General features: G+C 39.8%; 1 protein-coding gene and 1 pseudogene across 1 annotated transcript in view; one reads left to right on the top strand and one right to left on the bottom strand.

Annotated features, from left to right (window-relative positions):
- The window catches only part of GCC2 (GRIP and coiled-coil domain containing 2), a 95,414-nt gene extending 77,135 nt beyond the window's left edge, over window positions 1–18,279 (top strand). The window contains 6 exon segments of the mRNA XM_006085745.3: window positions 2,540–2,716; window positions 5,751–5,968; window positions 7,741–7,935; window positions 9,200–9,339; window positions 11,417–11,618; window positions 16,377–18,279. Coding sequence (XP_006085807.2) covers window positions 2,540–2,716; window positions 5,751–5,968; window positions 7,741–7,935; window positions 9,200–9,339; window positions 11,417–11,618; window positions 16,377–16,447 — 1,003 coding nt within the window. The 3' untranslated portion in view covers window positions 16,448–18,279.
- On the bottom strand, window positions 575–1,689 carry LOC102426567 (annotated as a pseudogene).
- Window positions 18,280–25,607: the final 7,328 nt, after the last annotated feature.

The following is a 25,607-nucleotide window of genomic DNA, read 5'->3' as shown; positions in this document are numbered from 1 at the left end:
TATCCTGCAGTATTTGTATGTTTTTGCTTGTATTAATTTTTGTTTAGGTGTCCATTAAAAATAGCAACTATAGGATGAAAATGATGAGATATTTTCTCTATCAATATAGCTCATCTTAAAGCTAAAGTTGAATATTTTACACAATATAAAAATGTCACCATTTCCAAGACTTTACTTTTTAATTGTGCCAGAATTTGCGGTTCACATTATTTTAATATGAGTGTTATATGTTCCTTCTACTTTCTTTTTCTTTTCTTTTTTTTCAATGCCTAATTTCCAAAGTACTTTATTGTTAAAACAGGTCACAACACTAAGCCTTGGGCCGGTTCTGCCAATGCATAAGCTACAAATGCTTGCCTGGCAGCTAAGGGGCGCTCTCATTGCATGTTTGAGAATTGAATAAAAATCCATATAAAACAAACATCCATATAGTTTCCATAGAAACACAGATAAGTGTGACCCCATCACCTAGGCCTTCCACCTTGTTCCATCTGTAAGTGCCAACCCCACTTACAAAGACATTTCAAACTAGCAATCATTAAGTTAATGGTCCCCCCAAATCCCTTAAGTCAAGCTACGCTCGCATAACAGCTACAGAAATGGCTTCTACGTTAATGCGAGCTGACATGCAGGCTGCCGGGAGGCGCTCCATCCCACTCTCCCAGGCGCAGGACACAGGTAGGGTGCCGGCATCCTCCTCTGCCTTGGGCGGGAAGTCTCGGTTCTGGACTTTCTGCATCAGTTGCCATGTTGGCCCTGACATCACATAATAGATAGTCGGCCTCTGCAATCCACTGAAAGTAGAAGCAGCAGCCATGGTATAAGCACCCATGATTTCAAAGAGCATCCAGTCTCCCACGTGCATCTCGGACAAGCCGCAGTGCTCAAAGAAGCGACTGAGGCCATCACAGATGGGTCCCCAGATGCTGGATGAGCAATACTTCTCATCTGGTTTAGGCATCTTCTGCAGAAGGGGCTTCATGTGCTCATAGTCATAGAGGATGCGATTACATGATCCATGTACTCCATCATTCTCATAATACATAAAGGTTTTCTCACTCAACTCATCTTCATCATCAGAGCCTGTTTGTTCTTTAAGACCAGTTTTTTGGCAATGATATTAACTGCAAGTGTGAATGCTGATGCAACATAGTACCTGCCTGGCTCAGCTACAAGTGTCACTCCCGAGTCTGATGGAAAATACTTGTCCAGCGCTGGGTTGATTACACAAACCAGCTTTGCCTTTGATGTGCCCTGGCAGCTTTCATCAGCTCAACCTCACTATCGAAAGTCATCACCTGGACTCCGTTATTGGCAGCATATTTAATCTGAGACGCTTGTTTACAAGGGTTTGCATAGGTGATCCTCTCTGGAGACACCCCAAGATTCTGCACCAACTGTATTTCAGTCTTGCTGGCACAGTCCAATCCCATCCTGATGGTGGATAGGGTCTTCACTGTAGTCCTGCTGTCATTGCATTTGACTGCATAATGGGGTGACCCGAGGAAGAGCTTTTAGCCATCTCAGATGTTTCTTTAGAATGTCTCCCACGTCTGCAACATAGAAAGCATCCTTATCATCGGAAGAAGAGAATTCATTAATTTTTTGGTCCAGAATGTCCTTGACAGTAAAGCCCTCATCAAGGAAATGGCAGTCAAACTCTTCATTGCTAATGTTGTTCGTGTTCATGGTTTCTGGATGTTCCAAAATGCAACACAAAGGAAAATGAAGAGATGGGACTTAGGAAATTCCTGCCAGCTGTTCACAAACGCAGCTCTCCGGGAATTCCCAGTCCACGGAAGATGGGTTCTCTTCAGTGCAGCATTGGGAATGTCCTCAGAGCACAGGACGCCTCACGCTGATCCCATGGAGCTGCTGTGCAGAGCACGCAGGACCACTGGCCTCGCTCCCTCCCCCGCCAGACCACTTGCCTGAGTGGCGAGTGGCTCTGGAGCACTGGCAGAGGGGTGGCGGCAGAGGCTGAGGGGACTGACCCCTTCTACTTTCTTATACATTACTTAAAAAAAAAAAGAAACTAATCAATATAGTGTACTGTACTAGTTGTGGTAGAATTACCGGTTGGAATTCAAGATCTAGCTACAAAGTCCAAGTTCTCCAGGGACTTTCTTTCTCCAAGTACTTTTTTGTTTGTTTTTCTCCAAGGACTTGTTTAACTATAACTTGATCTAATCTACCATTCTCATAATGATTAACTTAGAACTATGTTATTTTTTTTTCTTTTTAAATTAATGGCATAGTCCTACAACATAAAATATGTTATTTTGATGCCTTGTAATGATCTGCCCCTTTTGAATATGAAACATATAAGTTTAAACCTGAAGTGCCTGAGATCTAAAATCTGACAATGTCTTTTGCATCATATTTAACTCTAGTCTCTGAATTCTTCTGATTATTTTATTTACTTTAGAATCATCCATAATAATAGCAAAAGTCTGACATTGAAAGATTAAAAGTAAAATTTTCATCATGTTCACTTCTTTCAAAAATATTTTAAACTGTTTATTTCTGTTTATTTTAGAGAACACCTGGAAATGCTGGTTGACCAACTAAAGATCAAATTACAAGATACCCAAAATAATTTACAGATCAATGTGTCTGAACTTCAGACATTACAGTCTGAACATGATACTCTGCTAGAAAGGCACAACAAGATGCTGCAGGAAACGGTGTCTAAAGAGGCGGAACTCCGGGAAAAGTACGGTCGCTAACAGCACTAACAGTGTTTGTACCAGGCAGCAAAATATTTCTGCCTTTTAAGTTTCTATCTTAAAACTCTCCCTTTTGGTTATTTTTGTTCTTAGCTTGTTTAAGAGAAAGTATTCATTCAATACTCTGTCTTTCCTGTAGCCTTCATGGCCAGAATGTTCCCTTAAAAAAAAAAAAAACAAAAAAAAACACTACCTTGCTACCATGTGTCAAATTACAAGTATTTTTTTCTTTCTCTTTAGAGGAAAACATGTAAAAAAATAGCTGCTGACTAAAAAGAATATGCAACCTACCTTTGCAGCTCTGTCTTCAACTTGTTACTTTTGTTAATCAGTATAAATAGACATTAGGGGTATTGGCAGAATAAGTAGATTATTGTGAACAAGGAACTTTGAATTCTTGTCATAAAGAAATTGAGTGGTAATGTTAGTTGTATCCTAGGTTGAGGAAAAGGATTCTTCATTGAGTGTCTTTCATCAAAGATACTTTATGTATCTCAGATGTGTTTATAATACATGCCCAATTGTATACTAATCTTAAAAGTTAAAGCATTTTATTTTTTTGGCTTTTTAATCTTTTAACAGTGTGATTTATGTATGTTAATTTCATACATCAAAAGTTTCAGGAAAGATCTATCAGTTTTCTAACTATCACCAGGGTTTACCATGAGGTTAGTTTATATTATAATACTGTATATACTTGATGTTTACTTCAGAAATTTCCAACACTTATTCTTTACTCTAGAAAAGTTATTGCTAACTATATTGCTAACACAAATAAGGTGCAAGTGATGCCTCTAAAGTAATTCAGTCATTCCATAAATGTTTTTGAGCACCTACTATGTGCCAGTCACTTTTCTAAGTGCTGGACAGTGTTCATAGCATTTTGAGATATTTATAGGGGTCTTCCCCAAAAATATGAAAAACTAATGATATTATTGACCTAGCCAGGTAGTTCAGTTGATATATTGACCCAATACATCAAGGTTGTGTGTGCGATCCCTGGTCATGGCACATACAAGAGGCAACCAATGAATGCATGAATAAGTGGAACCAGAAATCGATGTCTCTCTCTCTCTTCCTCTAATGATATTGTGCTGTCTGTGCCCTAGCCCAAACAAATAGCCTTTTCTTTATATATTCTCTGTTTTAAACATTTTAATATTCATACTTTACTGTGTGAGAATTTTTTAAGTGGTAGAGGAATAAATAGAGACCTAATTAATATAAACACCCCAGTAACAGCTGGGACAAGAACAGAGGACTTTCATCATCACAGTTGTTCCAGTTCCAGGTGTGACTTAAACTTCTACCTCTCTCAAACAGGCAGATTCAGAAGTGTCACTGACACCACCTGAAAACCCTAGTTCTAAAATCCAGCTTTTATCTTCCTTAGAAAATTATTATGATAGCTAATGGTTCTTTCTTTACTTCCTCGATACATATTAAACAAAATTCTTGCAGAAAAAATGCAGGGTTAAGGGGTAGCATATATACTATCATTCTTTAAACTCATTAATTGATATGAATTTGGCAATTAAGATACCTTTCTGGCCCTAGCTGGTGTGGCTCAGTTGGTTGGAATGTTGTCCCATGCACCAAAGGGTCTCAGGTTTGATTCCCCGTCAGGGCACATACCCAGGTTGCGAGTTTGATCACCAGTCGGGGTGCATATGGGAAGTAAGTGATCAGGGTTTCTCTCTCACGTCAATGTTTCTTTCTTTCTCTCTCCTCCTTCCTCTCTTTCTCTAAAAATCAATAAAAACATATTCTCAGGGTCATGGGCTCAATTCTCGTCAAGGGCACGTCCCTCCTCCGTTGCAGGCTCAATCCCTGGCCCCAGTTGGGGCATATGTGGGAGGCAGCCAATTGATGCATCTCTCTCACAGATGGATGTTTCCCTCTCTCTGTCTCTCCCCCTCCCTTCTATTCTCTCTAAGAACCAATGGAAAAAATATCCTCAGGTGAGGATTAATAAAACAAGCACCTTTTCTGAAGCGTGATTCTTTATTGCATATGTCCCCCTTTAGCAACTAAATCTTGTTTTAAAACCGTATGTGGTGTCCATATGTGTAACACATACAAAAGAGATTTTGGAAAGCTACATGCTAGACCATTAATGAATTTTACCCCTGGAGTTGGAGTTTTACACTGTAGGGGTAGGGAGGTGTGAATAAAAAGAGGGATTTAACTGTTTTTCTATAATTGCTTCTGTATTGTTTGAATTTTTATGGTAGTGTACTTGTGGATCCCTTGTGTAAAAAAAAAAAAAAGTTTTGTTTTACCAAAGTCAAACATAGAACATCAATACTACAACTAAGCTATTAAAAATAGTAGTTTCCAAATAGTAGGTCCCTTACTAGGATCAGTCTGACTACATAAAAATCACATGGAAAACTGCTAAAAGTAGGCAACTTCCAGGATTACCTTTGGATATTCTGATTCAGTGGCTCCAGGAAGAGAACCAGATGCCTGTATTTTCAATTGGGTACCTGGATGCAGGGAAATTCAGAAGCGGTTATAGTAAGCTAAGTCTTTGTGTTTCGGAGTGTCATGTTAATTCGCTCAGAAGGCGATGCTTTCCTTTAAGGCTTTCCTTATGAATCAAAAGAGTGTTCTTTTTGTGTGTTTTTGGGATAATCGAAAAATATATTAATCCTGTATTTATATGAGCTACCACATAAGATAACCCAAAGTGCACTAATTAAAAGTATAATATTTATGCCCTAAATAAAGTGCTTTTTTCTGCTAAACTATGAAGGAAGTTTCTCATCTAAACCATACAACATAGTTCCTCAACCAAGGTTCCTCTCTGAACTACGAACACAGACTAGGATTTGAACTAGATGACAGCCAGTGTCATTTCTCCCCAGATTGTTACACAGCTAGTCCCATCTTAGATGCATAGGAGAGAAGTTCATCCTATCTCAGGGCTAATTCTCTTGCAAGGCCCAGTTAAGAAAGGTTGAGTCGGCATCTTAAGTTGAAAGATCTCATATGAATTACATGCCTGTCACCCTTCAGGTTATGTTCAATACAATCAGAGAACATGATGATGAAGTCTGAACATGCACAAACTGTGAGTCACCTGACATCCCAGAATGAGGTCCTTCGCAGCAGCTTCCGAGATCAAGTGAGGCATTTGCAGGACGAGCACAGAAAGACAGTGGAAACTTTGCAGCAACAGCTCTCCAAGGTGGAAACTCAGCTGTTCCAGCTTAAGAGTGAATCGACCACAAAAAGTATGTATGTACACATGGAAACAATCATTGTTCATGTTCTCGTGTATTTATGTCACTCAAATACATTCTTCACAAATTCTTAAGAAAATAGAAAATTTACTAGGTAACAGCCAGTATTGATTCTGTGATTAATGAATTTTGGATTTGCTCACAGAGAAGATATTGGAACCATTCTAGATTGTGCTTAAACCAGCCTATGTAACCAGAGAATATTGATTTTCATGTATTTGTCAACCTCCATATAATAGAGTATTTCCTTTCTCTGACTCCAACATACTGTGTCAGTATCATGACCTGTCAGATTTTAATGTTCACTGGATTTGTTTGGTGTTTTTCACTAGTCATCAAAATGTATGTATTTCTTAATTAGAAATATTAAGAGAGCAAGAGGCTTGGAAACACTCAAGCAGCACTGAACTTACAGGATTGGTTGGCCAATACAGCTCTTCCCTCTCAAGTTTCTGATTAGTTGGAGTTTTAGTTCAGCCACACCCAGTAGCAGTCTACTTTCTGGAAGAGATGGAAATATGTCAGCCGAAATGAGGCTACATTTTAGTATTAAGTATCAGCTTCATACTTAACACTGTTTCCCATGGAAAAATGTCATCAGTTATAAGTCACTCATCAGGGTCAGAAACCAACTTTTAAGACAACTTAACATATGCCAAGAATCAGCACAGGAAGTAATCAGCCAGGGAAACATGGGTTGCATAAGAGATTGTAGTCTAAAAATCAGCAGTAGAATAGCAGTTAGGAAAATATCAGAAATCCAGGAAAATGCCTCAACAAATGTAGCCAGAGGGCTAATGTTTGAAAGAAAATGGGAGGCCACCAAGCCAGCATGTCTCAGTGGTTGGTCGTTCACCCATGAACCAGGAGGTCACAGTTTGATTCGTGGTCAGGGCACATGTCCAGGTTGTGGGCTCAATCCCCAGTGTGGATTGATCAATAGTTCTCTCTCGTCATTGATGTTTCTGTCTCTCTCTCCCTCTCCCTTCCTCTCTGAAATCAACAAAAATATATTAAAAGAAAATGGGAAGTAACTTCATGGAATGGGAAATAAGTGAAATTTGAAGTTAAAAAACCTGGATTAGAATTCTGGTCCCTGACCCAGCTCTGAGACCGTGGGCAAAGTCATTTACTTTCTCTGAACTTCAGGTTTCTTGGGATTGATAATGTGATGTGTTTGAAAGTGTCTTACCAACCGTATGTTTCTATGCAAGTGTTCACTACCAGCAAGCGGGAGAGCCTTGCCCGTGAATTAGTGCTGATTAGTTCCCTGTCCTGATCGCTAGGTTCTTCTTGCCTGAACACTGAGCAGACAATGGTAGGAATCAGTAGAGGTATAAGGGCAGTGATCAACAAGAATGTTTGCTGAGCAGACGTCAGCAAGTCTGTTGTGTCAGAAAGTATGCAGCCAGCTGAAATACCTAATCCTCAAAAATAGCTGGAATCTAGTTTTAGAATTTCTACCAATGTTGAGGTCTCTATGTTGTGAGCTTTGTGTTATCTAATAGTTTATCATATCTAACTAGTAGTAATTAATTTATAGCTTCTGCTGAAATGACTTAAGTGTGGTTACAAGTTCATTTTTAGGACTGTTTTAGAAATTATTTTTTATACATCATTTACTTTTTATTCTATTTATTCAAATTCCTTGTCATATCATCTGACATTCCTAGGATCATTTTAATTTTATTGTGTATCTCTGTTAATGCTGAATTTATCAATTTTAAACACTCTCTCACTTCCCCTTTAAAAAAAAAAAAAAGGCCCAGCTTCTTTCCACCAACCTGTGAAGAACCTTCGAGAAAAGAGAAACACAGACCTCCCCCTGCTGGACATGCATTGTATAACCCGGGAGGAGGGAGAAGGGATGGAGACCACTGATACGGAGTCTGTATCTTCCACTGGCACTCACACACAGTCTTTAGAGCAGCTTCTTAATTCTCCCGAAACTAAACTTGGTATGTTTCTCTGTTTAAGTATGTTTTTATTTAATTTTACTGTCTTGTCTAATCAATATTACTCAAAATTACAAATGCTTTTATATCTACTCCAGTAAAATTTCTTTCAGTGTTCCACCCTTTTTCAAATGGAAAACTTTCCTGCAGAATGAAGGAAGAAAAAAATTGCTTAATTAAAATTAGTCCTGCCTAAGCTTGAGCCAGAAATAGATAGCTGGAAGTTCTAAGGTAGTATTACAAAGTATGATATTCTCTCACCATTCTAAGAAACAATTTTATTCCTCTCGATAAAGCAGTAGTGCTAAATTTGCCTTCTTCCATATACTAGTGAAGTTGTGGTATATTTTTCTTACCTATAATGAATACTAACTAATGTTCACAGTTCAGGGGGAATCTGTCATCTTTCTGAAGTTTCAGGATCTGGAGTCCTTGATTATCCACAATCATTGATTATGATGTGGGTAGAGGCTGTACTCCTGGTTCCTTAAGTGAAGTTAATAGTGGTGAGATGGAAGCATCACTATAGAGTAGCACTAGACTCTAGAACAGGGGTGGGCAAACTTTTTGACTCGAGGGCCACAATGGGTTCTTAAACTGGACCGGAGGGCCGGAACAAAAGCATGGATGGAGTGTTTGTGTGAACTAATATAAATTCAAAGTAAACATCATTACATAAAAGGGTACGGTCTTTTTTTTTTTTTTTTTAGTTTTATTCATTTCAAACGGGCCGGATCCGGCCCGCGGGCCGTAGTTTGTCCACGGCTGCCCTAGAATCAGACTTGGCTTTGTGATTTTGCCAAAATTACTTGTTGACTCTAAGCTTGTTTCAAAATTTGGAAAATTTGAATAATAATAACTACTCCACCTCATATAAAATTCTTGAGGCGCCCTGATATGAGTGATCAGTAAATGTTACTACTTTATTTATAAGTAAAATGACACAAGCTCTTGGAACATTAATAGATAGAAGAGGTTGAGTGATAAAACTAATAAAATGATTTATAAATAAAAGCCTAATAAATTGCAGAATTGGGGCTCATAGAACTTATGTGTAATTAGATTATATGCCTTACAACAGAGATTGTCTTTGTTACATTTAACATGTAAGTTTTTAACTCTGTTATGATGACTAGAGGAATGGCAAAGAAAGCAGACCTATGTAATATTGCAGGGCAAAATATCTGTACTAAGATATTTCTCTTATTTAGAATCTTCATCTGTAATCTTGATTTTGAAAATTAATTACTAGAACAACATCTTACAGAGCCTCCTTTGTGGCATGTTGAATTTACCAAAGAAGAATTGATGCAAAAGCTCAGTTCCACAACAAAAAGTGCTGATCACTTAAATGGCCTGCTTCGGGAAACGGAAGCAACCAATGCAGTCCTTATGGAGCAAATTAAGGTAAGGCTCAAAAACTGCCAAAGAAAATGCAATTTGGGTTTCTTGGCCCTCTACACACACTTATCTAAGTTTAAAAATTCACAGATCAGGTGTATCCATAACATCTTGATTCCTAATGGTATTACATTCCCGAAATCAAGAAATATTAATTGCTTTTATATCTATTATATAAATACTATTTTAACTCCTACTTTTTCTAAGAAACGTAATAGATTTAGAATGTAGACATATGTTCACAAGTCATTATTCTACATGTACTTAAATAAAACTTAATGGGTATTTAAAGATAAACCATGGAGCATTTCTTATTCAGATTATTCTGCTATTTATGGCACTAAACTACTTTCCACAGATGGTAAAATAGCATAGGGAGTTTTTCCTCCTTTAAAGACACCAGAAATGTATAGGAACAAGGTATATTGTGGAGCAGTTGAGGATTACACAAATTATATAGTCCACTCTAGCTCAATGGTATATAGACTCTCTAAATATTGTCATACTACTTGTTGAGTAGTTCTCATGAGCCAGGCCCTGGGTTTTTAACATTTAGCAAGCATAGCATTTAGTGAGAACCACTAGACCTTGAGACCCTTGTCCTTTCTAACAAAAGCACTGAAGAGAACACCTGAAGCTGATAAATGGTGGAGCAAAATTCCAACCCCTGGCTTTCCAAGAAACACATGCTTCTCTCTGTGCCATGCAGGACCACCAGTTGTCCTTGTCAAAATAACTTTTTTAATGCCAAGTTATTCAGTTATTTGCAGTACATCTATATATGTAAAAGGCTAATATGCTAAGTGTCCAACCATTTGACCGGTAGGTATTACACACACTGACCACCAGGGGGCAGACGCTCAACACACAGGCATGGAAACATGGAACAGACTGATGAATCTCAGAGGGAAGGGGGGAGGGCGGGAAGAGATTAACCAAAGATCTTATATGCATACTAGAGGCCCGGTGCATGGATTTATGCACCAGTGGGGTTCCTCAGCCTGGCCTGCGGGGATCAGGCCGAAACCAGGTCTCCACCATCCCCCGAGGGGTCCCAGATTGCAAGAGGAAGCAAGCCAGGCCAAGGGATCCCACCAGTGCATGAATCCATGCACCGGGCCTCTGTTTAAATATATTATGACACCCCATCACTAACTATTTTAGTATGCATCTCTATTAAAAAAAAAACAAAACATTTTCCCACATAGTCAAAATATTATCACATCTAACAAATCACTAATCCTGTGAACCTAAGTGACTATTTATATTTTTATTTCCACAAATATACATTCTCATATGATTTCTTAGACCTTATTGTCACTTTTCTAAAATGGCCCTGGGTTTTAGGACAGAGTTGGCTAACTTTCCTGGACTAACCTATAAAATGATGAACTAAAACAATATATATTTTTTTGTTTCAACCCAGAAATATTCCTCAAAGACTAACATTCTACCATCTTCTTCATATCTTTTGCTCCATTTTTCTTGTATTTTAGATTATCTTGCACTCCAGAATTTTCACTCTATCCTAAAATCGACTTTATTTTTGGTGATATGCTGTTCATCATGTAAACATAGTTTTACTGTGTGCATCTTAACTGCTGGGGGTTCTGGGAGCAGGGCAGGGAAAGGGGTTGGTGGTGGATACAGATGTTCACTCAGCCCCTGCTCTTAGACTGGCTTGCACTCCTTAAAATGTGTTTAGCAACCCAAAGCCCTGAGCCCTCTGGCTTAGTTTCTATAGAGAGTACACAGGTAGAGGGAACATCTGATACTAACCTACATAGACTTTATGTAGTCCTCAGTTTCCATGGTAACCTGTACTTCTGAGGCAGGAGATTCTCTGTGTTTCTGTGGGATCCAGTCTCTCCTCTTTGTCTCTGGTACTTGGTCAGCAGCTGGTCTCCCATTTTCTGGGACTTTCTTGATATTTCTTATCTACATTTTTCTCCTCTCCTAGGCTCTCCATTATTGTCATTTTGGGGGCATGACAGGGGGAAGAGAAGAAAAATGCATTTGTTCAGTCTGCCATGTTTAACCAGAGCTCCTAAAACCCACTTTTAAGTCATTTCTCTAATACTAGCTTCTCAAAAGTGAAATTAGAAGATTGGAAAGAAATCAAGAGCGAGAGAAGTCCGTAGCTAACCTGGAGTACTTGAAGAATGTCTTGCTACAGTTCATTTTCCTAAAACCAGGTAGTGAAAGAGAGAGGCTTCTTCCTGTCATAGACACAATGTTACAGCTCAGCCCTGAAGAAAAGGGAAAACTTGCTGCAATTGCTCAAGGTATGTGAAGCAAAGTCTTAAAACTTGTTTTATGACTTACACTAAATGTTGTCTCGTGGTTGAGACTTTGTGTGTATACTTAAAATCTTTTTCATAGCACTATGACTTAAAATTATAACTTTTAAATTTTGTTTATTGATGTTTCTCACCCTCTCCCTCTTCCTTCCTCTCTCTAAAATGAACATATCCTCAAGTGAGGGTTTGAAAAAAAAAAAGACACATCAGAATACATTGAATTTAGTAAGAATAAGAATTATTTCTTGAAACTCTCTAGGTATATGTATGGATATTGATTATTTGTCTGACTGTGTCAGTTCCTAATATAAAATGTCTTTTTTTTTTCCTATGGGTTTAGGTCACAAATATTTGAGAAGCATTAGTTTAGGGAATAAGGTAATCCAACTCTGATAAGTGACATTAAAATCCTTATGATAAACACCTCTTAAGGGCCCAACTTGCACCCCAAGCAAGTGTTATGAGCTCCTGGTTGCTGCCTGTTACATCTCTATACAGTGGGGCCTTGACTTACGAGTTTAATTCGTTCCGTGACGGAGCTCGTAATTCAAATTACTCGTATGTCAAATCAAAAAGTGAACGAGTGAGACACGTGATGCTGGGCTGATGTTGTGGCGTTCACTGTGACGTTCGCTGCGCCAACTAGCAGTGGGGTATCTGAAGCTGGCTCGTAACCCGAATTTTAGCTCGCAACTCAAAGCAAAAAATCGGCTGAGAGACAGCTCGTATCTCGAAAAACTCGTTAGTCAGGACACTCGTAAGTCAAGGCCCCACTGTATAAGTAACACAACATAAAGTGCCACATTAGTCCCAAAAATGTGACATGAAGAAGACACTGCTGAGAAAATATTGTCACTCTACTTGCAATGTAAATGTTAACTCAGCTTGCTCCCTGCTTATCAGATCCCAGCACAACTCACAGATTGCAGTCTACTTGAGATACAACTTGTGATAAATTAGCTCTGCTCTCCAGATATGTTAATTACATAGTACTTCCCTGTGCAAAACTGGAATCTCAGCTCTGCTGCTCTGGCCAGAACTAAAAGTTGCTTCTGTACATCTTTACTCCCTAACTAGGTTATCATTTACAGAGCTGTATATTGTTACTTATATACCAAGGTCCAACATTGTGTACACATAAAGAGGAAAAGGTCCAACAAACACAATGGGGAAAAATGCAAAGACCTATCATAAGCTTTTTTTTTTAATCCTCACCTGAGGATATATTTTTATTGATTTGAGAGAGAGAGAGGAAGGAAGAGAGAGAGAGAGAAACATCCATCAGTTGCCTCCACACACAGGGAATCGAACCCACAACCTGGGCATGTGCCCTGACCAGAAATCGAAACCTTGACCCTTCAGTGCACGCTGACATACTCACTATAAGTGCCTGGTTGGATCTGCAGAGGCTATAGAACCTTATCAGAACAGAACAATTGCTCAGGGCAAGAGCAAAGGCTCCATATCTTAGCATGGATCTGCTCTGGTTATTTACTTGAGATGAATAGCTGCCAGGAATATTGACAGAGCAGGGACATGCCAGATCTGAGAACACAGATTGAGTTTTATTGTGTCACAAGACCTATACCCAGAGTATATCATTTATTCCAGATGAACACACAATAATCTCTGCATTTTGTATTGGGAAATGTGTACAATCTCCTAGCTCTCATTGTTCCTGGGAGCAGAGCCACCTCCTCTGATGGGAGAAAGCAGAGTCAGTGCCCAGTTATCCATCCCTAAATAAAGAGCTTTCTAGAAGCTCTTCTTTTTTTTTTTAAATATATATTTTATTGATTTTTTACAGAGAGGAAGGGAGAGGGGATAGAGAGTTAGAAACATCGATGAGAGAGAAACATCGATCAGCTGCCTCCTGCACACTCGCCACTGGGCCTGCAACCAAGGTACATGCCCTTGACCAGAATCGAACCTGTGACCCTTCAGTCCGCAGGCCGATGCTCTACCCACTGAGCCAAACCGGTTAGGGCATAGAAGCTCTTCTTGCAGTTTGTGAAAGACAGACTTCTACAAGGCCTCCTGCCCCATTAATCGCTCCTCCATGTATCTGTGCCTTTATGTAATCCTCTCCCCTTAAATGGCCAGTAATCTGGCCTGGTGACTCATTGTAGCCAGTAGAATATAGCAAAAGTGGTAGTATGTTACATATGTATGTTACATATAGGTTGTAAGAGACTGTGACTTCTGTCTTGCTAGCAGACGCTCTACCTTTTCCACTTACAAGCTGCCATATTGGAGAGGCTCATGTTGCAATGAACTAAGGCCATCCTTCCAGCAGCTCTTGAGGAACTGAGTTCTGCCATCTTCTGTGACTTTGAAGCAGATCCTTCTCCTTTGTTCCTTCATGTGAGAGCCTGTCCCTGGAAGATGCCTTGATTGTAGATATTTGAGAGACCTTGAGACAGAGGACCCAGCTAAGCCATTCCTGGACTCCTGCCTCACAAAAACTGAGTGACTAAATATATTTTAAGCTGATAAGTTTGTGGTAATTTGGTCTATTGCAGTTCATAACTAATCCTATATAATAAAAGCCTAATATGCTAAGTGTTCGGTCATCCATTTGGCCATTCAACCAATCAAAGTGTAATATGCTAAGGCTGCTCAACCACTCACTATGATGTGCACTGACCACCAGGGGGCAGACAGTTGACCAGTCAACCAGTCGTTATGACGTGCACTGACCACCAGGGGGCAGAAGCTCCAACCGGTTAGCTTGCTGTTGGGATCCGACTGATCGGGACTGAGCGAGACGGGCTGGACATGCCCTGGAGCCTTTCCTGGTCCCTCCTTGGCTGGCCAATCTCCCATGTCCTCCCTGGCCCTGGTAGTGCAGCGGTGGGGTCCCTCAGCCTGGCCTGTTCCCTCTCGCAATCTGGGACCCCTCGAGGGATGTCAGAGAGCCGGTTTTTGCCCGACGGCAGAACAACCAGTCACTATGATGCGCACTGACCAATAGGGGGCAGACGCTCAATGCAGGAGCTGCCCCCTGGTGGTCAGTGTGCTCCCACAGGGGAGCACCACTCAGCCAGAAGCTGGGCTCACGGTTGGTAAGCACAGTGGTGGTGGCGGGAGACTTTCCCACCTCTGCAGCAGCGGTAAGGATGTCCGACTTAAGCCGTCAGTCAGACATCCCCCAAGGGCTCCCAGACTGCGAGAGGGTGCAGGCCAGGCTGAGGGACCACCCCCCCGCCTTGAGTGCATGATTTTTGTGCACTGCACTAGGCCTCTAGTACATGAATAAAACCAGACAATGAACAGAAAAAGAAATGAAAGTGGTGTGTAAACTGTAGAGTTTTTCCATTTAAAACTTTGAAAATGCTTCTCTGAATGAGACCCAACTGTACATATATGTCTGAAAACACAGAAAGATGTCTGGAAGGGTACATGCTAAATGTAATGATGGTTGCCTCTGTGGAGGGGAGGGGAGGAGTGAAGGATAAGTTAAGCATACCTTCACTGTACAGCAACAGTCCCATTCCAAGATGTTTAGAAAACCTATGTCTACACAAAGAAAAACACAAAACTCATGAACATATTAAAAACCACTAAATTATATACCCTAAAAGGGTGAATTTTATGGTATGTGAATTAGTTCACAAATTTTTAAATTAAAAACCTAGGCACAGCCCTGGCCAACATGGCTCAGTGGTTAAATCCTTGGCCCATGCACCGAAGGGTCACGGTTGGATTCCTGGTCAAGGGCATGTACGTGAGTTGCAGGTTCTTTCCCCCACCCTGCTCTGGGTGCGTACAGGAAGTAATCAATGGATGTGTCTCTTTCACATCAATGATTCTCTCTCTGTCTCTTTCTCTCCCTCCCTCCTTCCCTTCCTGCCTTCCACTCTCTCAGAAAAAAAAATCAATGGGAAAAAATATCCTGGGGTGAGGATTAGCAAAAAACAACAATACCTGTGCATAAATGTTTATAGCAGCTTCATTTTTTTAATTTAAATTCTTTATTGTTGAAAGTATTACATATGTCTCCTTTTTCCCCCATTGACCTCTCCCCAGCCACTCCCACCCCCAGCACATGCCCACTATAGCAGCTTCATTTTAAATTGCTAAAAACTAGAAACAACTCAAATATCCTTCACTGGTAAATAAGTAAACAAACTGGTGCAGACACACAATGGAATACTACTCAGCAGTAAAAAAAAAGAGTGAACTGATACACGCAGCAGCATGGATGGTTCTTGAATGAATTGTGCAAGTGGAAGACGACTATAAGACTCAACAAGACTATATACAATGTGATTCAATTTATATGAATTTCTAGGAAAAAACACTGTAAGCACAGAAAACAAAGCAATGGTTATAAAGGAGTAGCAGGGGTGCTGGCAAACAAGCACGAGAAAACTTTGACACATTATACCTTGGTTGGGGTGGTGCTACACTTAAAAGGTTGAATTTTACTGTAAGTAAATTATACTTCAATAAGCCTAATTTTTAAATGATTAAAAAACAGTTGTTTGGGGTTTGTTTTGAGGTTTACCATAAATTGATTGGTTTTAGGTTCTAAGTTATGTAAAGGCTTCTGTTTTAAAAGAATATAAAAAGTTACTTTTATTTTCAATAATATGTAATGGCACTGGAGACTTTATTTTGGAATTATCTAATAGAGAAAGACAATAAACAATAAATACTGAAAGTTTAAGAACAGAAAGATTCGTAACATCGACGTATGATATGAGAAGATTAATAATTTTTTTTTTTAACTCCCCAAAGGTGAGGAAGAAAATGCTTCCCGTTCCTCCGGATGGGCATCCTATCTGCATAGCTGGTCTGGACTTAGATAGATGGATGGAAAGAACATTTTTTATTAACCAAATGGAATCCATTTGGCAAAAATGGTTCACATATATTGCTGTTATTCTTTCATCAAAAAGTGTGTGTATATCCATATTCACACGTGTTTGTACATATGTGTGCACATATACAGGGGTTGGCAAAAGTACGTTTACAGTTGTAATACAAATAAATAATACAAGAATAAACTGTGTTTCACGTACTCATAGCTGAAAGCCTACATTTACCCACCCCTGTATCCTGTATTTAAAAGTCTCAGCTTGAAGTAAAAGTACAACAGCCTGCACTGTTGATACCAGTCCACAGCTCTTTGATTCTGTGATCACCCACGCATGCCAGGTGAAAGCACCAAGAGCTCACTCCGTTCTCTAGAACCTCAGGACCTGCCTATTTCTGAGCAGTACTGTGAATGTTAAAATTAAGCGACATTTTGGTATCATATCAACTGGAATTTAGGCTTTTAAAATATTACACGAATATTTATTGCAAGGTCGGGCTGGTAGATTGTAATTAGCTATAAATTGTTAAAGAAATTTGTTAATTAGAACATGAAGGAAAATGCTTTATTGTTAAAGTTGGTTTGTTTATTACGGGACTATATGTTAAATATACTACAGTTAATTATGAGACTAAGTTAAAATACAATTTATATAGTTATTTACTTTAAAATTAACTGGTTTTTTTCTACTCTAAAGTAAGTTATATCAAAACTCACTGTGTTGTCAAAGCCCTTTATTGGCTGGTATAACACTGAATGTGAGTAGATGGAACCACCACCTCACCTTGGGCTGATTTCATGGTGTCTCTCCAGGCTCTTGTTACAGCTCAACTACTTCTAAGCCATGAGTCTATTTTGAGAATTCTCTCCATCTCCCCAAATAAAAATTTATCAGAACAATGACTGTATTACTCGGCATTTTATCAAAATATGAAACTGGTGCTTCCCATGTTTCAGCCGATAATGTTATTCTGTAAGTTTTCCATTGGAAGGATTTAAGAGACACCCCTTAGAAATCCACAGTTCTTTTTTTTTTTTAAATATATTTTATTGATTTTTCACAGAGAGGAAGGGAGAGGGGCAGAGAGTTAGAAACATCGATGAGAGAGAGACATCGATCAGCCGCCTCCTGCACACACCCCACTGGGGATGTGCCCGCAACCAAGGTACATGCCCCTGACCAGAATCGAACCCGGGACCCTTGAGTCCGCAGGCTGACGCTCTATCCACTGAGCCAAACCGGTCAGGGCCACAGTTCTTCTTAATAACTCTAGATGGTGTTATGACTTGCTTTTGATGCCTCTGAATGTTTTTTATTGACTACAAAAAAATTGTGTTCTTAAATCATAAATTTGAGAATTCTATTTTTAATATTTGTTACAGTATGTTCTATGAAGGTCTCTCTTGAGCTTTTCAATTTATATTCTAATTTTCACTCCCAGCTGGTGAACTGACTTGTACTTTGGTTACTCAGAACATTGGCTTCCAATTTAACTGAAACGTGATGCTGACTTGTTGAGTCATATATCTATCTTCCCTCCTGTTTTAGAACAGAACTAACTAGTGAATGTATTAAAGAAAATGCATCTATTTCAGAGCTGACTTTAAAAGATTAATTTTTTTTTTACTTTATATACTGTGAATATAAGTATGCCAACAGCATACAATGAAACTGTAATAGTATTTAAATAAATCCCACTTTCTCTTTAAGTCTAGGCCTTTTTTAAGTCTATACACTTGTTTTGAAATATAGTTTCTGCTTATGAATGTAATAACAAAAATACTTTTTTGCATGATTAAAAAGTTATTACTTTGATTACAAAAGGAATATTCTTTCATGATTTTAGCAATGAGAGGAAATATAGTGATTATTTTAATATTTCTATTAAATATGTTTATATATTATGTTTTCATGCTTACTCTTTCTTTTAGACACTGTCTCTTAGGGTTTTAAATTAGTTTATGAGTGGGAATTGCAAAGTCCTTAATGACCATCTTTAGACAGTTGGGACATAGAATATCAGGTGCTTGAGAGAACAGAGGTCAGCCTTTTGGTACGTGATGTATAGACCGAGGTGCCTTCATGTCTGACAACCATCTTACACCTTAAACTGCAAGCCTTGCTTAGCCTTTCTGTGGGCACTTTAGATTTCAGCCTCTCTGTGATGTAAGGCATCTTTTCTGTATAATGAGTTTTGCTTACACTCCAAACAGTATAAGATCAAGAATTATATTCCTTTAAACAAACTTTGGGAATTACCATACATTCTTTTATACAAACTTTGTCAAATGTGTAACCAAACTACACACTAGCAAAGCTAAGTCTTGCTAAAGGCCCACAGTGCTGTGTGTTCTTTTTACACCTCACGTTAATTGATTATGTAGCTGGAAATATATAATATTGAGTGTAGCGTTTTCCATAAAGACACAACGTTGGTACTGGGTGAATGGTACAACACACACAAAAAGTACACATATGGTAATGAAACACACGTTAGGCTGCCTGCAGCAACAAAAACCAAACTCGTAAGATAGGTGCTGGTACAAAAGGGAAGAGTTTTATTCAGGTGGCATGATCTGGAGAATGGTAGACTCCCTTCTAAAAGACCATCTCCCTTTCCTGCTCAAGCCTGTAGTTCTTATAGGAATAGGGAGGGGAGGGCTTTTTTTCTGTCTAGTTACTTTTTTAGCTTTTGGTGTGATTGGGCCCTATCCATTCATCTTTTTAGCTTTTGGCATGCTCAGTGTAAGAACCTCTCCCTGTGCCATCTTGGCCAATGGGAGAGACTCCCCTGTGCTCCCTGACTATGATAACAATTCTCCCCTTCAGAACTCTGGACCCATATATTCTTACAAGGGTAAATAGATAAAGGCTTATCTTCTGTAGTTTCTGCTGTCAAAGGATGTAGTCTTACCCATCCCTGGTTCCAGAGATTCTTGCTATCTACTAAAGGAAGAAGGGGGTGAAGAATAGAAGCCTTTACAAGAGGGAGGAGAATTGCTGTCTATGGAAGGCGACATATGCAGCATCTAGAGGATGGCACTGCTAAACAAGTGAAGCTGGTAGACTGCTTCATATTTCAAGGGGCAGTGTTGCTGATGGGCTTCCAAAATGAGACCTATTGTTTAGACAACAAATCGAGTATTTAGTAAGGGGTATGCCCAGCAGTGCAGGGGAAATTATAACAAAATTAGAAACGAGAGACTAAACAATTCCCTGAGTGAAGCTTTGGGTGGCACACCCAACAGCAGGGTAAGTTTGCCGAGGAAGCCACTATTTGGGGAATGCTGACAAAGGTGTTATCAATCCAAGCATGGGCATAAAGTATAGCAATTGTAAAAAATAATAATAAAATAAAAGTAACATTGTCACTTAGCTTTGGGAGGTGCTGTCCTTTTCTGAAAGGAGTTTTAAATCTCCTTCAGGAGCGCAGGTACCGTTTTCCCTTGCAGTATCAACAGCAGCAGTCAGATCCGAGTCCTCCTCAGGTGGTGCCCACTTGATCCATGTGTGGTGGATCCAATGCTTGATTTCCTGTGAGCTTTAGGGAAGAGTGTGTTGTCAGCAGGTCATCATAGGGACCAGCCCATTACTTGGCTAACTGCTGTTCAGCTATTTAGTAAGACTTCCAGGTCTTTAGTAAGATTTGGTCTGCCGACCCGTGTGGCTCAGTGGTTGAGCATCGACCCATGAACCAAGAAGTCGCTGGTTGGCTTCCCAGTCAGGGCACATGCCAGGTTATGGGCTTGATCCCCAGTAGGGGCCATGCAGGAGGCAGCTGATCGATTCTCATCATTGATGTTTCTATCTCTCCCTCTCCCTCTCTGAAATCAATAAAAATATATTAATACACAAAAACACTTGGTCTCCTGGCTGAAACAGGTGTATAAGGGTACATCAGTCAGGTAGATGTGCAATGAGCAAACTTGTGCAGAGTTGTTAGTGTTTGCCCTAAATGTGGTACATACTGTTTGATTTTTTATATATGTTCTAAATCTAAAGGGGGTGTTCTTAAAGCAGAAACTTGGAAGGGCCTCCCATAAACTATTTCAAAGGGGCTTCATTTAAGTCTGCTTCTGGGCACTATCCTAATCCAGAGCAAAGCAATAGGGAGTGCCTGGTCCCATTTAAAATGTGTTTCCTGGCATATTTTTGCCAGGGTCTTCTTTATTGTGTGCTTTGTTTTCTTAGTCTTCCCTGTAGATTGGGGGTCTCCAAGATGCATGTAGTTACCATTGAATCTGGTGCCTGTCCTATCTCCTGGGAGATTTCTCAACAGCAGTCCATTGTCTCTCTGAACACTGTAAGGAAGTCCAAACCTAAGGACTATTTTTTTTTTTAGTAAAAGTGTTACTACCTCAGTTACCTTCTCAGTCCTAGTGGGTATGCCTCTACTCATCGAGAAAAGGTGTCTACAAAAACAAAAAAACTTAAAGTTTCTGTGTGAATTCAAACTGCCAGTCCTCTAATGGGTATACTCTATATATTGTACTCCCTTTCCTGTTGGGGCACGTTCTGTCTTAGAATTGTTTTGGGTGCATATCTGACAGGCTTGGATAATCTTCTGAATGCCCTATGTAAATGAGGGCCCTTCAAATGATGTCTAATGAGGTCCATTAAAACATCCCTTCCAGAACAGGTCCCTTCATGTAGGTGTTTGAGGATGGGATCTTCAGGGAGGAAGGTCATACCATGGGTGTTGATCTTCCATATAGAATTAGGGTCAGTGTTAAGAGAATCCCTATTCCCTGGCCCATTCCTCATCTTGTTCTGTGTAATGGGGTTTGAATTCTGACAAGTCCAGGTGGGGAATTAAAGTCCCAAGAAGTGGCAGTCTTGGGTGGCTTGTCTTACTGTTTTATCGGCAGTTTGGTTTCCCTGGCTTGTTTTGGAACTGTCCCGGTGTACTGGGTAATACATTATGGCAATCTGATTTGGTAGATTCACTGCCTCTAGCAATTTTTAAATCTCTTTTGCATGTTTGATGTCCTTATTCCCCAAAGTTAAGAGCCCTCTTTCTTTTTATATAAGGCCATGGGCATGGACTACATGAAGTCAGTGTATATGTTAGCATTCTTTCTCTGGGATAAATCTAAGGCTCTGGTGAGGCTATCAGTTCAGCCTTTTGTGCTGAGGTTCCTACAGCAAGGACATGGGCTCGTATTACCTTGTCTATGGCGACTACCACATACACGGTTTGTCATTGCCATCCTCCATGAATCTGCTCCCATCTGTATATAATTTCCAGTCAGATTCTGTCAGCAGCTGATCCAATAGATCAGATCTACTGGGGTTCTGTCAGCCCAAACAGCTGGATTGACCTGGTCATAGATCTTGGGTGGGAAGAGTTCACCTATGGGTCATATCAGGTAAGTCAGGAGCACCTGGGGCTGGAGAGCATGTTCCGGCAGGATTCCTAAACGTAACTGCTATTTCTCAGAGGAAAAAGTTATTTGTGCATGCAGTTTACAAAGTAAATCTTGACCCAATGATGGAATGGGCAGTCTGGCAGGTAGAGAAAATTATACATAAGTTTTTTATTTCCAACCTGGCATTCTAGATGTTGAAGAAATGCCTGTTTTTGTAATTGTCCAATAACTCCAGTAACCATCACCGCAGCTGCACTTTTTTCTGTTAGTTTATTTTTTAATTTAAATTCTTTATTGCTGAAAGTATTACATATGTCTCCTTTTTTCCCCCCATTGACCTCTCCCTGGCTGCTCTCACCCCCCTACTGTCTGTGTCCTTTGGTTATGCTTATATGCATTCTCAGTTACTTTGGTATTTAGCACTGAATATGTAGCTTCCATATCTACAAGGAAGTCAATTAGCTTGTTCCCCACTGTCAGTTGTACCCCAGGCTCCTGTGGGGAAATGGTAATAGGTTGGGAGGTGTCTAGGGGAGCCTTTGGGCATCCAGATTCGTCATTCTTCCTAACACTTCTAGGTGAGGGTTTCCATCCTTTTTATTTTTATTTTTGAGTTCTGGGTAGTCCTTTCTCTCATGGCCCTCCTCTTTGCAATAGGCACATTCATTGGTGCCTAGTGGGTCTTTCCCTTTTCCTTTCAAATCCCCCCTCTTCTGGTTTCCTGCACTGTTTCTAGGAAAATGGTAACCTGCTTTAATTTCCTTGTTTCCAGGGCATGAACTTTAAAGGCTATGTCCACCAGCTGGGAGGGATTCATTCCCAACAGCCTGTCTAAATGGTGGAGCCTTTTTCTGATATCTAGGGCACTTTGCCCAGTGAAAGTCATATTTACCATCTAGACATTTTCTGGTACCTGTGGGTCCAAATCAGTGTGCTTTCAATAGACCTGATAGAATGCATATATGCATAGCCCATGGACACTCAATAGTGTACGGAACACCTGGGCTGGGGTGGTGGCTGGGAAAAGGGGGACAAAGGTGGAGGGGGGAAGATTGGTGGTATCTATAATACTGTCAACAAGAAATTTTTTAAATAGTGTAAAAAAAATAGGCCTGATAAATCCTTTCTAAAAACTCAGAAGGGCCCTGGACAGCTTGGCTCAGTAGTTAGAGTGTCAGCCTGTACACCAGAGGGTCATGGGTTCAAGTCCCAATCAAAGGCATGTACCTGGGTTGCAGGTCTGATCCCTGCCCCAGTGGGGTGCTGTGGGAGGCAACCAATTGATGTGTCTGTCACATCAATATTGGGGTTTTTTTTAATGTTTTTTCTATGTTTTATTTAACTTATTTCTGCTCTAATCTTTATTATTTTCTAACTTTTACTACCTTAATTTTAGTTTCTTTTTCTTTTGCTAGTCTCTTGAACTGTAAACTTAGGTGTGTTTTTTTAATCTTTATTGTTGAAAGTATTACATATGTCCCCTTTTTTCCTCCATTGACCCTTTCTAGCCCAACCCTGCTCCCCACCCCAGGCCTTCACATCCTATTGTCTGTGTCCATGGGTTATACATATATGCATACAAGTTTTTTGGTTGATCTCCTCCCTCCCAACCACCCTTCTCCTTCCCTATGAGGATCATCAGTCTATCCCATGCTTCTATGTCTCTGGATCTATTTTGTTCATCAGTTTATTTTGTTCATTAGATTCCACTTATGAGTGAGATCATGTAATACCTGTCTTTCTCTGACAGGCTTATTTCACTTAGCATGGGTTCAAGTCCCAGTCAAGGTCCTTCCATGGTATTGTAAATGGTATGAGTTCTCTTTCTTTTACTGCGAAATATTCCATTGTGTAAATGTACCACAGTTTTTTTATTCACTTATCTGCTAATGGGCACTTGAGCTGTTTCCAGATTTTAGCTATGGCAAATTTTGCTGTTATGAATTTAGGGGTGCATACATTCTTTCTGATTGGTGTTTCAGATTTCTTAGGATATATTCCTAGTCGGGGGATCACTGGGTCAAATGGCAGTTCCATATTTAATTTTTTTAGGAAACCCCATACTGTTTTCCATAATGGCTGCACCAGTCTACATTCCCACCAGCAGTGTATTAGGGTTTCCTTTTCTCCACATCCTTGCCAGCATTTGTCATTTGTTGATTTGTTGATGGTAGCTATTCTGAAAGGTGTGAGATGATAGCTCATTGTCATTTTTCTTTGCATCTCTCTGATGATCAGTGACTTTGAACATTTTTTAAACATGTCTCTTGGACATCTGTATGACCACTTTGGAGAAGTGTCTATTTAGGTCCTTTGCCCATTTTTAGTTGGATTGTTTGTCTTCCTTTTGTTAAAGTGTAGGAGTTCCTTATATATTTTGGATACTAACCCTTTATCAGATGTATCATTGACAAATATGTTCTCCCATAAGGTGGCACCCTTCTCATTTTGTTGATGGTTTCTTTTGTTGTGCAGAAGCTTTTAATTTTGATGTAGTCCCATTTGTTTATTTTCTCCTTAGTTTCCTTTGCCCTAAGAGATGTATCTGTAAACACACTCCTAAAAGAGACATCTGAGATTTTGCTTTATATGGTTTATTTTAGGGTTTTTATAGTTTCCTGACTTACATTTAAGTCTTTTATCCATTTTGACTTTATTCTTGTGTATGGTGGAAGTTTGTGGTCTAGTTTTATTCTTTTTGCATGTATCTGTCCAATTTTTTCAATGCAATATATTGAAGAGATTGTCTTGACTCCATTGTATGCTCTTGTCTTCTATGTCAAATATTAATTGAGCGTAATGGCTTGGGTCAATTTCTGGGCTCTCTGTTCTGTTCCATTGATCTATATGCCTGTTCATGTGCCAGTACCAGGCTGTTTTGATTACGGTGGCTTTGTAGTACAACTTGATATCTGGTATTGTGATTCCTCCAACATTGTTCTTCTTTCTCAAGATTGCTGAAGCTATTTGGGGTCTTTTTTGGTTCCATATAAATTTTGGCATCTTTGTTTTGGATCTCTGAAATATGCTGTTGGTATTTTAATGGGAATTGCATTGAATCTCTAGATTTCCTTGGGTAGTATGGATATTTTAATGTTGATTATATCAATCCATGAACATGGTATATTCTTCGACTTGTTTATATCTTCTTCTATCTCTTTTTTCAACATCCTGTAGTTTTCTAAGTATGGGCCTTTTGTCTCCTTGGTTAAGTTTATTCCTAAGAATCTTACTTTTTTTGTTGCAATGTTGCTGGGGTCCAACCCCAGCAGGTCCAGGGGTCCCCAAAGGTGTGGACGGAATCAGCGATGAAGGAATGACACGGAGACAGCGTTCAGTTGATCAGCAGCCTAGCCAGGACTAGCCAAGTTCTGGTGTAGGATCTCCAGCCAAGTTCTGGTCAGGATCTCCAACCAAGTTCTGTAGCCAGGTTCTGGTCAGGATCTCCAACCAAGTTCTGTAGCCAGGTTCTGTCTAGGATCTCCTCCAGCCAGGTTCTGTCGCCAGGTTCTGTAGCAAGGTTCTCCAGCCAGGTTCTATCCAGGTTCTACTGCCATGTTCTGTCTAGGTTCTACAGCCAAGTTCTGTCTAGGTTCTACAGCCAAGTTCTGTAGCCAGGTTCTGTCTAGGTTCTCTTGCCATGTTCTCTTGCCATGTTCTCTCACTAGGTTCTGTCTCTAGGTTCTGTCTCTAGGTTCTTCAGCCAGGTTCTCTCGCTAGGTTCTGTTTCTAGGTTCTGTCTTCTGTTGTCTTGTTACATCTGTATTTATACCAGTTGATTT

This window comes from Myotis lucifugus, unplaced genomic scaffold (genome assembly GCF_000147115.1).
Source record: "Myotis lucifugus unplaced genomic scaffold, Myoluc2.0 scaffold_21, whole genome shotgun sequence".
Lineage (NCBI taxonomy): Eukaryota > Metazoa > Chordata > Mammalia > Chiroptera > Vespertilionidae > Myotis > Myotis lucifugus.
The sequence above is the reverse complement of the archived record's forward strand: the minus strand, read 5'-3'. Positions and strand labels throughout refer to the sequence as shown.